The sequence below is a fragment of the Neofelis nebulosa genome, chromosome 14 (assembly GCF_028018385.1).
Source record: "Neofelis nebulosa isolate mNeoNeb1 chromosome 14, mNeoNeb1.pri, whole genome shotgun sequence".
Taxonomy (NCBI): Eukaryota; Metazoa; Chordata; class Mammalia; order Carnivora; family Felidae; genus Neofelis; species Neofelis nebulosa.
The window spans coordinates 34,134,499-34,151,636 of NC_080795.1; the positions used below are offsets into that span (position 1 = coordinate 34,134,499).

Genomic DNA, 17,138 nt, shown 5'->3' on the forward strand with positions numbered 1-17,138 from the left:
CCCCCCCCCTTGGTCTTCTGTTAAGTTTCTCAAGATCCACATGAGTGAAAACATATGGTATCTGTCTTTCTCTGACTGACCTATTTCACTTAGCATAAATCTTCCAGTTCCATCCATGTTGCTGCAAATGGCCAGATTTCATTCTGTCTCATTGCCAAGTAGTATACCATTGTATATATAAACCACATCTTCTTTATCCATTCGTCAGTTGATGGACATTTAGGCTCTTTCCATAATTTGGCTATTGTTGAGAGTGCTGCTATAAACATTGGGGTACAAGTGCCCTTATGCATCAGCACTCCTGTATCCCTTGGGTAAATTCCTAGCAGTGTTATTGCTGGGTCTTAGGGTAGATCTATTTTTAATTTTTTGAGGAACCTCCACAGTTTTCCAGAGTGACTGCACCATTTTGCATTCCCACCAGCAGTGCAAAAGGGTTCCCGTTTCTCCACATCCTTGCCAGCATCTATAGTCTCCTGATTTGTTCATTTTAGCCACTCTGACTGGCATGAGGTGATATCTGAGTGTGGTTTTGATTTGTATTTCCCTAATGAGGAGTGACGTTGAGCATCTTTTCATGTGCCTGTTGGCCATCCGGATGTCTTCTTTAGAGAAGTGTCTATTCATGTCTTCTGCCCATTTCTTCACTGGATTATTTGTTTTTCGGGTGTGGAGTTTGGTGAGTTGTTTATAGATTTTGGATACTAGCCCTTTGTCCAATATATCATTTGCAAATATCTTTTCCCATTCCGTTGGTTGCCTTTTAGTTTTGTTCATTGTTTCCTTTGCAGTGCAGAAGCTTTTTATCTTGAGGAGGTCCCGGTACTTCATTTTTGCTTTTAATTCCCTTGCTTTGGAGATGTGTCAAGTAAGAAATTGCTGCGGCTGAGATTAAAGAGGTTTTTTTTCTGCTTTCTCCTCTAGGGTTTTGATGATTTCCTATCTCACATTCAGGTCCTTCATCCATTTTGAGTTTATTTTTGTGTATGGTGTAAGAAAGTGGTCTAGTTTCATTCTTCTGCATGTTGCTGTCCAGTTCTCCCAGCACCATTTGTTAAAGAGACTGTCTTTTTTCCACTGGATACTCTTTCCTGCTTTGTCAAAGGTTAGTTGGCCATACATTTGTGGGTCCAATTCTGCGGTCTCTATTCTATTTCATTGGTCTATGTGTCTGTTTCTGTGCCAGTACCATTTTGTCCTGATGATTACAGCTTTGTAGTAGAGGCTAAAGTCTGGGATTGTCATGCCTCCCACTTTGGTTTTCTTCTTCAATATTACTTTGGCTATTCGGGGTCTTTTATGGTTCCATACAAATTTTAGGATTATTTGTTCTAGCTTTGAGAAGAATGCTGGTGCAATTTTGATTGGGATTGTGTTGAATATGTAGATTGCTTTGGTAGTATTGACATTTTAACAATATTCTTCCAATCCAGGAGCATGGAATGTTTTTCCATTTCTTTGTATCTTCTTCAGTTTCCTTCATAAGCTTTCTATAGTTTTCAGCATACAGATCTTTTACATGTTTGGTTAGGTTTATTCCTAGGTATTTTATGGTTCTGTTGCAATTGAGAATGGTATCAGTTTCTTTATTTGTCTTTCTGTTGCTTCATTATTGGTGTATAAAAATGCAACCGATTTTTGTACATTAATTTTGTACCCTGCAACTTGCTGAATTTATGTATCTGTTCTGTCAGACTTTTGGTGGAATCTGTCAGGTTTTCCATGTAGGGTATCATGTCATCTGCAAAAAGTGAAAGTTTGACTTCATCTTTGCCAGTTTTGATGCCTTTTATTTCATTTTGTTGTCTGATTGCTGACACTAGGACTTCCAATACTATGTTAAACAACAGTGGTGAGAGTGGACATCCCTGTTGTGTTCTTGCTCTCAGGGGGAAAGCTCTCAGTTTTTCCCCATGATATTAGCTGTGGGCTTTTCCTAAATGGCTTCTATGATGTTTAAGCATGCTCCTTCTATCCTGACTTTCTTGAGGGTTTTCATTAAGAAAGGGTGCTGCATTTTGTCAAATGCTTTTTCTGCATCTATTGACAGGACCAGACCATATGGTTCTTATTGTTTATTTTATTAACGTGATGTATCACATTGATTTGCGAATATTGAACCAGCCCTACAGCCCAAGAATGAATCCCACTTGATCATGGTGAATAATACTTTTTATATGCTGTTGAATTCAATTCGCTAGTATCTTGTTGAGATTTTTTTGCATCCATATTCATCAGGGATATTGGCCTGTAGTTCTCTTTTTTTGCTAGGTCTCTGTCTGATTTCAGAATCAAACTAATGCTGGCTTCATAGAATGAGTCTGGAAGTTTTCCTTCCCTTGTATTTTTTTTGGAACAGCTTGAGAAGGATAGGTATTAACTCTGCTTTAAATGTCTGGTAGAATTCCCCAGGGAAGCCATGTGGTCCAGGACTCTTACTTGTTGGGAGATTTTTGATATCTGATTCAATTTCTTCTCTAGTTAGTGTCTGTTAGTTTTGGTAGTGTGTGGGTGGTAGGAATTTGTCCATTTCTTCCATGTTGTCCAGTGTGTTGGCATATAATTTTTCATAATATTACCTGATAATTGCTTGTATTTATGAGGGATTGGTTGTAATAATTCCATTTTCATTTGTGATTTTATCTATTTGGGTCCTCTCTCTTTTCTTTTGAGAAGCATTACTAGACGTTTATCAATTTTGTTTTTTTCAAAAAACCAACTCTTGGTTTCATTGATCTGCTCTACTGTTTTTTTAGATTCTATATTGTTTATTTCTGCTCTGATCTTTATTATTTCTCTTCTTCTGCTGGGTTTGGGGTATCTTGCTGTTCTGCTTCTATTTCCTTTAGGTGTACTGTTAGATTTTGTATTTGGGATTTTTCTTGTTTCTTGAGATAGGCCTGGATTGCAGTGTATTTTCCTCTTAGGATTGCCTTTGCTGCATCCTAGAGGGTTTGGATTGTTGTGTTTTCATTTTCATTTGTTTCCATGTATTTTAATTTCTTCTCTAATTGCCTCATTGACCTGTTCATTCTTTTGTAAGATGTTCTTTAACCTCCATGCTTTTGGAGGTTTTCCAGACTTTTTCATGTGGTTGTTCTCAAGTTTCATAGCATTGTGATCTAAAAGTGTGCATGGTATGATCTCAATTCTTTTATATTTATTGAGGGCTGTTTTGTGATCCAGTATATGATTTATCTTGGAAAATGTTCCATGTGCACTTGAGAAGAAAGTATGTTCTTCTGCTTTGGGATGTAGAGTTCTAATTATGTGTGTCAGGTCCATCTGGTCCAACGTATCTTTCAGGATCTTTGTTTCTTTACTGGTTCTGTGTCTAGATGATCTGTCCATTGTTGTAAGTGGAGTATTAAGGTCCCCTGCAATTACCACATTCTTATCAATAAGATGCTTATGTTTGTGATTGTTTTAAATATATGGGTGCTTCGAATTCGGTGCATAGACATTTATAATTGTTAGCTCTTCCTGATGAATAGACTATTATATAATGCCCTTCTTCATCTCTTGTTACAGCCTTTTATTTAAAGTCTAGTTTGTCTCATATAAGTATGGCTACTCCAGCTTTCTTTTGACTTCCAGTAGCATGATAGATAGTTCTCCATCCCCTCACTTTCAATCTGAAAGTGTCCTCAGGTCTAAAATGAGTCTCTTGTAGACAGCAAATAGATGGGTCTTGTTTTTTTAATCCATTCTGATACTTTATGTCTTTTGATTGGAGCTTTTAGTACATTTACATTAATGTTATTATTGAAAGGTGTGGGTTTAGAGTCATTGTGTTATCTGTAGGTTTCATGCGTGTAGTGATGTCTCTGGTACTTTGTGGTCCTTGCAACATTTCACTCACAGAATCCCCCTTAGGATCTGTTGTAGTGCTGGTTTAGTGTGATGAATTCCTTCAGCTTTTGTTTGAGAAAACTTTTATCTCTCCTTCTATTCTGAATGACAGGCTTGCTGCATACTTTTCCTGTTCATCACATTGAAGATTTCCTGCCATTCCTTTCTGGCCTGCCAAGTTTCAGTAGATATGTCTGCTACTACCCTTATGCTTCTACCTTTGTATGTTAAGGCCCATTTATTCCTAGCTGCTTTCTGAATTCTCTCTTTATGCTTGTATTTTGCCAGTTTCACTATGATATGTCATGTAGAAGATCAATTCAAGTTACGTCTGAAGGGAGTTCTCTGTGCCTCTTGGATTTCAGTGTCTGTTTCCTTCCCCGGATTGGGGAAGTTCTCAGCTATGATTTGTTCAAGTACACCTTCAGCCCCTTTCTGTCTCTCTTCTTCATCTGGAATTCCTATGATACGTATATTGTTCCATTTGATTGCATCACTTAGTTCTCTAGTTTTCACCTCTTGATCCTGTATTTTTTTCTCTCTTTTTCTCAGCTTCCTCTTTTTCCATAATTTTATCTTCTAATTCACCTATTCTCCCCTCTGCCTTTTCAGTCTGCACTGTGACTGCCTCCATTTTATTTTACACTTCATTTATAGCATTTTTTAATTCATCATGACTATTTTTTAGTTCCTTGATCTCTGCAGTACTAGATTCTCTGCTGTCTTCTATGCCTTTTTCAAGCCCAGCAATTAATCTTATGACTATTATTTTAAGTTATTGTTCAGTTATATTGCTTATATCTGTTTTGATTAATTCTTTAGTTGTCACTTCTTCCTGGAATTTCTTTTGAGGGGAATTCTTTCATTTCATCATTTTGGCTAGTTTTCTGTTCCTTATGAATTTTAAAAGCTCGTTATGCGCTTGGCACCTGCGAGCACTGCTATATTAAAGGGGGGGTCACACACTGTCCAGGGCCTGGCCCTTCAGGAAGTGTTTTTTTGGAGAGTGTTACTTGCTCTCTGTTATTGTGACTTTGGTTATTTTATTTCTCTACTGCTAGTGATGTCTTGGACCCTCTACGAGGTGTGCTTTGATTTGTTCCTTGAAGTAGTCCTGTAAAGGAAAACAAACAGGAAACAAAGACACATAAACACACATACAGATAAAATAAACAGACAAAAAAAAACCCACACACAAACAAACATACAAACAAAAACAGTCCAAAAGCAAAAAAACAGAATCACCAGCTACAAGTAAAGAACAAGGTAGAGGCAGTGCTGATGGAGGAGCACATGCAAAGAGAGAAATGACAGGGGCGGGGACAAAGAGAAAATAAACATTGACCGGGCAGAGAGACTAAATGACTTAATCCAGAGAGAGAGAAAGGGAAATAAAGAGGGAGGTCGCGGGGGTGGGGGGACAAAGATAAAGTTACCCAGGCAGAGAAAGTATATGGCTTGATTATTCCAGAGAGAAAGGAAAGTACAGAAGGAGATGTAGAACATGTATCAAGGGAATGCATTAAATATGTCTGCTTCAACCAACAACCAGAGCAACCAGCCTAGAGGAGGGAAGAGATAGGAAGGGAGAATATATCTAAATAAGAATTGTCCTGGAATTAATCCAGGCTATGCAGCATCACTGGTCTGGATTATGGAGCCCTCTGGTTGCACAGCATGTATCTGGCTCCAGCAGATAAGCTGTTACCTGCATGGAGGGGCGTGGTTTGGTGTAGGCTGGTCCCACCTCCACTATCTGTCCCACCCCGGCCTGATCCCTGAGGTCCTGCCTTGGTGGTGATGGTGGGAGGGAATGGCAATCCCCCAGTCTCTTCCCCGTGACCCAGTGGACTCCATTCCAGTTGTCCTCACTGTGCCACAGGCACAGACTGGGCGGTCCTTCTCGCTCCACCAACTCCCCTGGCCCAGTGCTTGGCTAGGGTTCAAAGACCCGCTCCAGGTGCTCTGGCACTGAGGAAGTGCCTCTCTGTGCAGCTTGATATGTGGTCCTGCCTGGCTTTGCCTGTGCTGCCGGACTTCAGGGAGGACTGCCTTTTCCTGCTGTGGACTGCGCTGCTGACCTCACTGAGGTGCATGGGGGTGGTATACGCAGGCAGCAGACAGGCTTTATTCTCTCCCAGCACACTCCAGGGAGGGGGCCGGTTTCTCCTTCTGCAGACTGCACCCTCAACCTAGCCACTGAGCCCCAGGGGGTGGAGGACGCAGGCAGGCTTTGTTTTGTCACACAGCCCTCCAGGGAGGGGTCCACTTTCTCCTGTGGACTGTGCCCCTGATCTACCACCGAACCCGGGGCTGGCTCCCCTCCTCCCCAGGTGCGTGAACAGGGAGATGGCCCCAGTCTGAAGAAAGCCCCACAGTTAGAGATAGGATCCCTCTCAGTCCCAGTCCTGGGACAAGAGACTGTATCTCTTGTCCAGATACAGTCAGTCCTACACTTCCCCAGCCATGCTTTCTCTTCTCTTCGTCTCTCAACAGAAGGGGATCTCTCCCCTCCGTGCCTACTCTGTGGGTTTTATTTCCCCCAGTTCACAATCACCCACCTGTCCTTTCTCAAGTTTCTTCCTGGTAGATTTCAGCCTCTTTTCCTCCTGGACTCTTGAGGTTTAAAGTCCTTTGGCTTCAGCACTTCTTTGTTTGAGAGACGCGGGAAGTATGGATCCCCCTACTTCTCTACCATGTTGGCCTATGAATCTGAATGGGTTTTTAAATTTTAATTTATTAATGCCTTTTTTTTTTTTTTTTTAAGATGGACTTAAAGATCCTGAGTGGTCACAATAAGTAGAACTCTTTGGTCATTAATTTAAGGTGGCTGGAAAATAAAGAGAAGAGAAATACATATAACAAGAGTGACATTAGTGAGGCAAATGCATTTATTTTCTGATTTCTGATCTGCTTTGTAGTAGGAACATTTGTCTCAGAGTTATTAGCAAAGCAGAAAAGGAAACATCACCTTACTTTATTTGGAACTGTGTCTAAATTAAGAACAGACCAGTTAAAACAGCTACTGTTTCTGATATTCTATCTTTTATGGATTGTATGAAAAAACAGCATAGTGTGAGCAACATCCTCAATAATTCTAGGAGAGTAAATGTAATAGTGAGTTTCAGAGAACTGTGACTTATGTTATCTATCCTAAATTAAATATTACGATTTTTAAAAATAGTCTGAGTACCTACAGAAAGGACCAATAATTTATTTTTTTAAGGTTTATTTATTTATTTTGAGAGAGAGAGAGAGAGAGAGAATGACCAGGGAAGGGCAGAAAGAGAGGGGGACAGAGGATGTGAAGCAGATTCCATTCCGATAGTGGAGAGTGTGATGCGTGGCCCAAACACAAAAACCACGAGATCGTGACCTGAGCTGAAGTTGGATGCTTAACTGACTGAACCACCCAGGCACCTCAGTAATTTATTTTTTAAAAATGTAAACACATAGAGGTACTTGGGAGGCTCAGTTGGCCTGACATGACTCTTGATTTCCCCTCTCCCTGGCTTGTGTGTGCTCACTCTCTCTTAAAAAAAAAAAAAAAAAAATTCAAAAAATACATATCAACACATAGAAAAGTGGTTTATCTGAACCAGAGTTTTTCACAATGAAGCTTAAATCTAGTGCTTTTTGGTCATGAATTTTTAAGTTATTAAGTAATTATCCATACCAAAAAATTTCAAGGAAAACCTAATTATTCATAAATTTGCATTATATTTTAATTTTTTTTTAACATTTATTTTTGAGAGAGAGAGACAGAGCACAAGCAGTGGATGGGCAGAGAGTGAGGGTGACAGAATCCAAAGCAGGCTCCAGGCTCCAGGCTCCAGGCTCCAGGCTCCAGGCTCCAAGCTGCCAACACAGAGCCTGACGTGGGGCTTGAACTCACGAGCCGTGAAATTGTGACCTGAGCCGAAGTCAGATGCTCAACTGAGCCACCTGGGTGCCCCAAAATTTGCATTTTAAACAATATAACTTCCTTAACAACACTCCAAAGAAGTTGTGAAAAATAAAAATAACACTGTTATATAACAGGATTGATTTGTTATATGGGATTATCATTACATTCAGAATGTAGTTCCAGTTCCATCATTTCTGAAACTAATTAGATAAAAGGCCAATTATTTGTAAAGTTCAGTCCTGATTCATGAAAAGAGTAAGAAGGATGAATGATCATTTCAGAAAGGCTTATACTGCCATTCTATCTCATTCTTGTCATCATCCTCCATTTAAAATCTATGGAATTTGGCGAGTTAACTCTTCTTCCTAAAATATTTAGCTGTTTGAGTAGATTGGTGAAAGTGTCCATTGACCACTGGTTAGTTGCATGTTTTAATGTTTGGGTATATTCAGATGCTGGTACAAAAGGGAGGAAGACTTACGGAGGCTTTTCAGAAATCTCAGAATCTCTTACACTCCATGGTTTCTCGGGTTCTCTATAGACTCTTCCATTGAGAACAAGTACACTTCCCATGTTTTTTTTTGTTTTTTGCCTTTTTGATATTTATTTTAGAGAGAGAGCATGAGCAGGGGAAGGGCAGAGAGAGAGAGAGAGAGGGAGACAGAGGATACAAAGTGGGCTCTGTGCTGACAGCAGAGAGCCCGATGCAGGGCTCGAACTCACTGTGAGATCATGACCTGAGGCAAAGTTGGATGCTTAAATAACTGAGCCACCTAGATGCCCCACTTCCCACGTTCTTATTTATCCTTGCCCAAAATTTCAAGGTGAATATAAAACATATGAGGAACTAGAATTGAAGGCTCCATTGTAAGTAATTCCCATAACATTCACAGTAGCTATTAGGAAACCTAGGATAATCATAATAGCTAACATTTGTGCTATATATGTTGTAAACACTGTATATCTATTTACTGATTGAACTTTAACCATAACTAATTGAAATAAATACCAATATCTTTCCCTTTTTCCCAAGAGGAACAGAAACACAGATCACAGCTAGGGAGTAGAAAAGCTGTAATTGACATCCAGTTATATCTCTCTGAGCTCTCTCTGCCTTCTGCTTCTCTGTTCACTTTGATGTGTGTGATTTTTATAGTGTCTCAAAGGTATACTGTTCAGCTTTTATACTTTGATAGACTTCAAATAATATTTCATCATCCAACTTAGCGATTGTGTTTTCACCTCCTCTGATAATTGTTGGCGACATCTGACAAAACAATCTGTCATCATTCTATTGGCCAGTTTAAAAAGGCTTCCAGAACCTATTCTGTTGGTAGTAACCACTCTGCCAGTGCCTTTAGTGTGATCTGTCATCCCTTGGTAGGAGGATGAATTCAGGTACTTTTCAAGGATTGGGATAATCTTTAAGGCCTTAGTACAAAAATGGTATTCCTTTTTCTAATCATGGACTTTTAAAATCAGTTTTCATGTTACAGAGGGGATACGGATGGGAGTGTGCATATTCTGTATATAACACATTACATGTTTTTAGTCCCTTACCTACAATTCAGAATCCTAAAATCTCTAAAACCAAAGGTTTTTTGGTGAACTCCTTTGATGTCAAAGTGACTAGAACTGACTTAAATGTATTCATAGTTTATCATGCTTAGTGTATCTCTACATTTTGCCACAGAAACAGTATTGTGTTTAATTACAATGTGTAGCCCTCAAATCTGCTCAGTTATTAGTGTAATATACAGTACACATGCCATATTACTTTTCTAAATTTCGAAAACTAATGGATTCTGGAACATACTTGACCCCAAGGATTTCAGACAAGGGATTATAGCCCTGTGCTAAGGAGTTTAAGACAAATGATTTCATTTCACCAGAGACAGTATCAATACAAGAAGGCTTTTTGGTGGGAATTTTTTTTCTCCCTCCCTTTAGATCAGGAGGCTCCATTTGAAGGGCACCTGGGTAGCTCAGTTGGTTGAGCATCCAATTTTTTATTTCGACTCAGGTCATGATTCCAGCGTTGTGGGATCAAGCCCCTGGTTGGGCTCTGCACTGAGCATGCTGCCTGCTTAAGATATTCAATCAATCAATCTCTCTCTCTCTCTCTCTCTCTCTCTCTCTCTCTCTCTCCACCTCTCCCTCCAATATGCATTCTCTCTAAAATTAAAAAAAAAGCTCCTTTGATAAGTTTAGTTGCTATAAATATTGATAGTTTTTTAAAGCTAAAATGGGAGGCAATCCTGGCATCTAATAGGACTAAGTTCAAATCCAGCTCTACTGTTTAATGTGTTAACTGTGTGATCTTAGACAAACTTAATATTCTTAAAATCTAGCTCCTCCATTTATAAAAAGAGGATAATCCTCAGTTAACCACCTGATAGGATTGTTTCAAAGGTTAAATGAGATAATAAAAAACATCTACCATATTCTTTGGACAGTGATAGATATTTAAGAACAATACTATTTTCTTCTCCACTTCCCACTATCTGTAACTTCCAGTGTGAAATAACTTTTTCTAACACATAATTTTTCTTTTATTAATAGATCAGAGCTCTGTATGGTTTCAGGCAGAACTGATTTCACAAGTTTATTAGACTTTTGTTTATAGCTTTTTATTTTGAAATAATAGAAAGTTGCCAAGAAATGTATAGGGAGCTCTCCCTGTGTGAACATACAGTGTGTAACTGCAGTACAATATAAAAATCAGGAAATTGGCGTTGACAAAATCTCCACTTTGCCTATTGTACCTGCACTGTGTGTGCATTCTGTGCGGTTTTATCATGTATTACTTCATGTAGCTGCTACTGTGATCAAGATACAGAACTATCCCATCATCAAAGCCTCCCTCGAACACTACCCCCTTTATAGCCACCCACTTAGAAGTGTGAATTGACTTTAAAGAAACTTAAGATGCATATACACCAGTAGTTCTTCGTGTCACACCTTTTAATTTTATTTATTTACTTTGAAAGAGAGAGAGAGCAGGCTGGGGGAGGGGCAGAGAGGAGAGAGAGAATCCCAAGCAGGCTTTGCTGCCAGCGCAGAGCCTGACGTGGGGCTCAAACTCAAGAACTGTGAGATCCTGAATGACCAGAGCCGAAATCCAAAGTTGGATGTTTAACCGACTGAGCCACCCAGGTGCCCCCATTCATGTCACACTTTTAAAAAGGAGTAAAAATGATACTCAAATCTTGAGTATTTCTGCCTTTTTCTGCTTTATTTGAACAGTTATAGTAAGGACAAATGTGTGGTGCTTTGAGATGTACATATCATAAAGTACAAGGAAAACTTCTCAAGGATTAAACATGAAAGTAGGGAGGTGTGTCCTGTAACTTAAATGTCATAATGGCTGAAAGTAAGGGTTTGGATACATTCATTAAGAAACCAAGTCTGTAGAGAAGAAAAATGCTTTGCATAAACTTCCAATTTCCCACCTGTTACACATTTCAAATACTAGCTTACGTGTAATTCTCCATATTCTTTCACGAGCAAGGAGCCTATGATTCTGACCTCCCTCTCTCTCTGCCTTCCCTTTTTGTCTTTTTTGTTAGTTTGTCCTTTCACTCATCCTTATACCATTTGTTAACAGATGTTTGTATTGCAGCTACCGTAGACAGATGTTTATTTTGCAGGACACTGCCTGGTGGCTGGGTATGCACACATCAGAGTTTCTCAACTTCACACTGTTGACATGGTGGGCCAGATAATCCTTTGTTGTGGGTGGCTGTCCAGTGTATTGTATATTCCTGACCTGTACCCACTAGATGCCAGTAACATCTCCCTTTCCCCTGGCTGTGACAACCAAACATAGCTCCAGATGTTGCTAACTGTCTTTGAAGTGGGGGGCAAATTTGTGTCCAGTTGAGAACCACTGACGTGTATCAGTAATAATCTCTAATCAAAGATATGCCGTCCTACCCCACTCAGAATTTCCCATTATTAACACCTTGCATTACTGTGCTACATTTGTTAGAATTAATGAACCAGTATAAATACGTTATTGTTAACTATAGTCCATAGTTGACATCAAGGCTCACTCTTTGTGTTGTATGGGTCCTGTGAGATTTAAGAAATTCATGTTGTCGTGGACCCAACATTACAGTATCCTGCAGAATTGTTTTACCACTCTCCAAATCCCCTGTGCTCCATCTATTTATCCTTTACCCCACACTCCTAACAACCACTGATCTTTTTGCTGTCTCTGTAGTTTGGCCTCTATAGTTGGAATCTTCTTTCACTTAGCAATATGCATTTAAGGCTCCTCCATGTCTTTTTATGGCTTGACGTCTCATTTCTGATACTGTCAAATAATATTCCATTGTATGAATGAATGTACCCCAATTTTCTTACCCATCTTGGTTGCTTCCATTTTTGCCATTATGAATATAGCTGATATAAACATTCATGTGCAGGTTTTTGTGTGGACGTAAGATTTCAACTTAACTGGATTGAAAACCAGGACTGCTTTATTATATAATAAGAGTATGGTTATTTTTGTAAGAAACTGTTCAAACTGTCTTCCAAAGTGGCTGGACCCTTTTGTTTTCCCACCAGCAATAATGAGAATTTCTCATGCTCTGCTTCCTTACCAGTATTTTTACCAGTTAATTATTACTTTTTTTTGCAGTGCTGAATCTTCCCATCCAGAGATATTTTATGTGCCTCTCCATTCATTCCGTGTTTTAAAATGTCTCTTAAAAATGTTTTTTAGTTTTGTTTAGGTAAGTCTTGAGTGTAATTTTGATGTTGAATTTCTATCTGGTCGTTGAGCTAATACGTTTTGGTCAAATTAATTGGGTACTAATAGCTTTTCGGTTGATTCTTGTGAGTGTTCTTTTTTTATTATTTTTTTTAATGGATCAGTTATTAGGGTCTTTTTAAGAAACTTAGAACACCAATTTGTGAGGGTGAACTCCCATTTGTGAGAGAAAACACAGAACGGATATAGCCCTGAAGCTAAGGGACAGCTTTGATTTGTGGGAGCATTTGCGAGTCTGCAGCTTTCTGATCAACTCTGTGCTGTTCTGTAATCTCATATTTCCCTTTCTCCATGTTGAAGATCTCACCTTCCTGGTGTCTGGGTTTACTCAGCCGCTGCTTCTTGAAGTAAGCATCAGTGAGATGTTTTGGGATTTTCACACTGCTGATACTAGTTTTGGAGGAGGTGGCAATGACAGATTTCTGGTGTGTTCTACACAGAGGAAGTCGATTGAGGGCCAGAGGTCCGATCACAAGTAGCAAGCCACTGCTCAGTCACTTCAGGAAAACCACCCTCTTGCCTCTGTGGAGCACAGTGAAGGTGATCAAAATGAACCCAGGAGTGATGCTAGCTTGCATTTTCCTCACATGCTGACTGAAAGGGTTGTCGTTGTTTTTTGCCGTGGCTCAGTAGCTTTCCAGGAACATCTTCAGTAGGATAATACCTAGGCACTTTGTGAATTTTAACCACTCGGGTACCACCATTCCTGTTACCACCAACTGGTTTTGTGACAGTAGCAAGAACCTTCTCCTTTTTCTTTTCAACTCAGTATTTAGCTGCTGAATACTTCTTCCTCTTGTACATGGCCTTTCATAGCTGATCAGGAATATCTGCCAATTCCTTTGCCTAGGCCAGGGTTTTGGCTGCAGTGGGACTTCCTGTTCTTTGGCATTTTAGCCCTGAGGTTACTCTTCTTAACCTTGCACTAGTCTGACCTTCTTGGCTTTGATTTTTTTTCTCCTTAGTGTTTGGCTTCTCGGCTGTTTTTGCCTGCCATCTTGCAAGATGGGTCAGAGATCCTGTCGAGTGTTCTAAATAAACTTATCCTCTGTGAGTGAGCATTTTATTTCCAGTATTTTTCACTTCTTGTCTTAATGCATCATCAAAGTAATCAGCAGTATTAGAGTGGTGGTTGTGATCTTCCTTGTTTTGTTCCTGACTTTAATTTGTTCCTGACCTTAATAGAAATTCTTCTAATATTTTATAGTTAATATACGATGCTTACTGTGGGTTTCTGGTAATCTAGACTATTTATTTTTCTTGATTCCTCTTATCAAGTGTTTTATCAAGGTTTTATTGAATTCTTTTTGGTTTGTATTGAAAATAGTCATGGCTTTTATCTTTTAATATGTTAGCATAGTCAATTTCCTAACATAATATCCTAATATTGAACCATCTTAGAATTTATTGAGTTTCAACTTTAGGGTTAACTTACCCTTACAAGAGTAAACTAAGAAACTCCTTTTTACTCCTTGTTACTTTAAATAACATTGAGAGTGATCTGTTCATTGAAGGCTTCATAGGATTTTCTCAGAACACTAAGTGAGCCTTGTGCCCTTTGGTGGAGTGCTATGATCTTTTATCACCTTTTCAATTTCTACTCTGATGAGTCCTTTCTTTCTTTTTATTTTATTTTTAAAGATTTTATTTTTAAATCATCTCTATATCCAATGTGGGGTTTGAACTCAACCCCAAGATCAAGAGTCACATGCTCCACTGACTGAGCCAACCCATGATGAGCCTTTTCAATTTTTCTTTCTCTTGACTTAGATTAGTTAATATGGTTCAGACTTACAAAGTTGTATGTGGCATTCCTAATGTTATTCATATTATATATTCTTTATAAAACTTGGAAAGGTATATTTCATGGTTTCTCCATATTACTGGTAAGAATTCATCTGAAGCATTTGTTAAAAATACAGATTCCCAAACCTTCCTTAGAGATTTCCCCTAGAGATTCAGTAAATCTCGAATGGGAACTGAGATCTATACTTCCAATAAGATCCCAACAGGATCCCATTTCTTATCAGTAAGTTTGGAAATTCTGATCTGTTTTATTGGTTTTTAAATTCCTTCTACCATTGCCCCCCACCCCCAATGGACCCTCAGCTCTGGAATTGAGTGCTAAGCTCATTTATTGCCATTCTTTCTTATATTCGTGGATACTTGTTAGGCTTTGTCCAATAGCCTTTGATATAAGTGTTTTCATTGCCATTAATTTCCCTAAAGTCTATAATTTCATTATTTCCTCTTTAACTCAATAATTATTTACTTTATCTTCTAAGCATATTGATTGTGAATTGGGGGAGAGTACTATCATTTTTATGGACATAAAAGTATCCGTCTTCTGGGGCATCTGGGTGGCTTAGTGAGTTAAGTGTCTGACTCTTAATCTCACCTCAGGTCGTGGTCTCACAATTTGTGAGATTGAGACCCACATTGGGCTCTGTACTGACAGCTTGGAGCTTGCTTAGGATTCTCTCTCTCTTTCTCTCTCTCTCTCTCTCTCTCTCTCTCTCTCTCTCTCTCTCTCTCTCTCTCTCAAAATAAATAAACATTTAAAAAGAAAGTTACCAGTTTCCTCACCAGTAAAGTGGAGATAATGCTGGTATCTGTCTCAGCATAGTTCTGTGAAGATTATTACATAAGATAACCCTTAAAAAGTGTTTAACAGATTCTGCCAGACTTTCAGTAAACATTTTAATAAGTTGTATTTTGTATTGCTTGTTTCTAGTTTTATTGCATTGTAATTAGAATGTGGCCTCCTTATTATATAATGGAGGATTTTCCTTTCGTCTTTTATATTGGTTTTCTAAAAATTCTCAGCGTGTTTGGATGGAATATGTACATAGTAGAAACTCAAAGCTACCTCTCTGTAATTTAAGTCAGATGTATTGTGTTATTAAATTTTTCATATAGTTAATATTTCTACTGATGCTCTTTAATCTGCATAGTTTTGGGAGAGGTATGTTCAGTTCATTTCTTCCTCTATGATTTGTCTTTAATTTATTGATTCAACAAATATTTATTGTGTTCGTATGCAAAGCATTTTTAACAGTTGGGAAATGCAAGAGTGACAAAGTTTTTGTACCATTCTGAACTTAAAGAAATGAAAACAAATAAAATGATTTCAGAACATGAGAAATAAAACAGGTTAGGGTGTGGTGGAAACAACAGTAAATAAGGTACTCAAGCACTGCCTCAAGTACATTCTGAAGTTATAATTGGGCATGCACTCTAAATGATAAGAAGCCAGTCATGAGGTATTAGGAGGCCACAGTAACAGCAAGTGCACATCCCTTAAGTGGGAAGGAGTTTGCTATTCAGGGAACAGAAGGAAGGCCATCGTGAGAAGTCAGGCATAACTGTGGAGCAGATTAACGTAGTCATTGTCATAGGCTGTGGTAAAAGAGTTTGGAATTTATTCTGGTGGTAATGGGAATCCACTGATGTGTTTAATTAGGGGAATGAAAAAATCTTATATGTTGTGAAAAAGATTACTCTGAGCCGTCATTTGGAGAATAGCTTGTAGCTGGACATGAGAAAAAGCAGCAGACTAAAATTAGGAGGCTGTTGATAGTAAAAGCAAGAAACGATGGACCAGAAGGTGGTGGTACAGATGGAGAGAAGAGCTGAGAGCACTCACCTGCTGTTGAATTATTGTAGGAGAGGAGTTTTTGCCTTGAACAACTGAACAGTGGTCTTTCATATCTCATTTTATTCCTCTCTAACAGTTCGTTTTTGTGTGCTGTGTTTTAGTATGCAAAAGATTTATGAATTTTTTCTTGGACTGGATTATCTTATCTCAGTTATTCCTCTTTTCCCATTTAGTGTTATTTTGCTTTGAAAAGACTGCTGCTAACTAAGCTTTTTTGTTTTTGGAAATTAATTTCTGCACTATTGAAGAGTAAATATTAAATGAGGTAATTATTTAAGTGAACATTATATAGGAGACACCAGAAGTTAGCCTCTCTATGCACATTCTTTTTTCATTTCACTGTGTTATCTAATAGTATTTGGTACAGGGTAACTGTAAATACTTTATTTCTTTTATGTATTTTTTTTTCCCCAAAGCCATTCTCTTCCTCATATTTAGACAGTACTTGACTCATTCTCTTATTATTTTGTGCTTACCATTCAATTCCTTTTAATAGTACACTTTCCACCTTTTAAGTCTTCCCTCTGAAGATGCCATTACCTTTAATTAGGTCTCCCTTCCCCATTTCAATTAGAACGTTATGTGGAATTTTCTAATACGTTTTACTCAATAATCTATGTCTCTTTCCAGTTTTAATTTGACTTCACTTTAATAGTGACACATAATTGAAATGCTTTGATCACATTTAAAATGAACATTAAGGGGCTCCTTGGTGGCTCAGTCGGTTAAGCATCCGAATTTGGCTCAGGTCATGATCTCATGTTTTGTGGGTTTGACCCCTATGTCAGGCCCTGTGCTGACAGCTCAGAGCCTGGAGCCTGCTTCAAATTCTGTGTCTCCGTGTCTCTCTGTCCCTCCCATGCTTGCATGTGCTCACTCGCTCTCTCTCAAAAATAAATAAAAACATAGAAAAAAAATTTTTAAATGAACATTAAGAGGGTGCC

The 17,138-nt window shown here is 38.6% G+C and overlaps 1 protein-coding gene and 1 pseudogene across 9 annotated transcripts in view; one reads left to right on the forward strand and one right to left on the reverse strand.

Annotated features, from left to right (window-relative positions):
- WWP1 (WW domain containing E3 ubiquitin protein ligase 1) overlaps nt 1-17,138 on the forward strand; it is a 134,241-nt gene that overhangs the window by 67,592 nt on the left and 49,511 nt on the right. The window contains exon 1 of one of the 9 annotated variants that reach the window (XM_058698476.1): nt 9,085-9,157. The exons of the other annotated variants lie outside the window; for them this stretch is intronic. Coding sequence (XP_058554459.1) covers nt 9,148-9,157 — 10 coding nt within the window. The 5' untranslated portion in view covers nt 9,085-9,147. Of the gene's footprint in view, nt 1-9,084; nt 9,158-17,138 lie in introns of those variants that run through there. 9 annotated transcript variants of the gene reach the window in all.
- Nucleotides 12,664-16,245, reverse strand: LOC131495038 (large ribosomal subunit protein eL6-like; annotated as a pseudogene).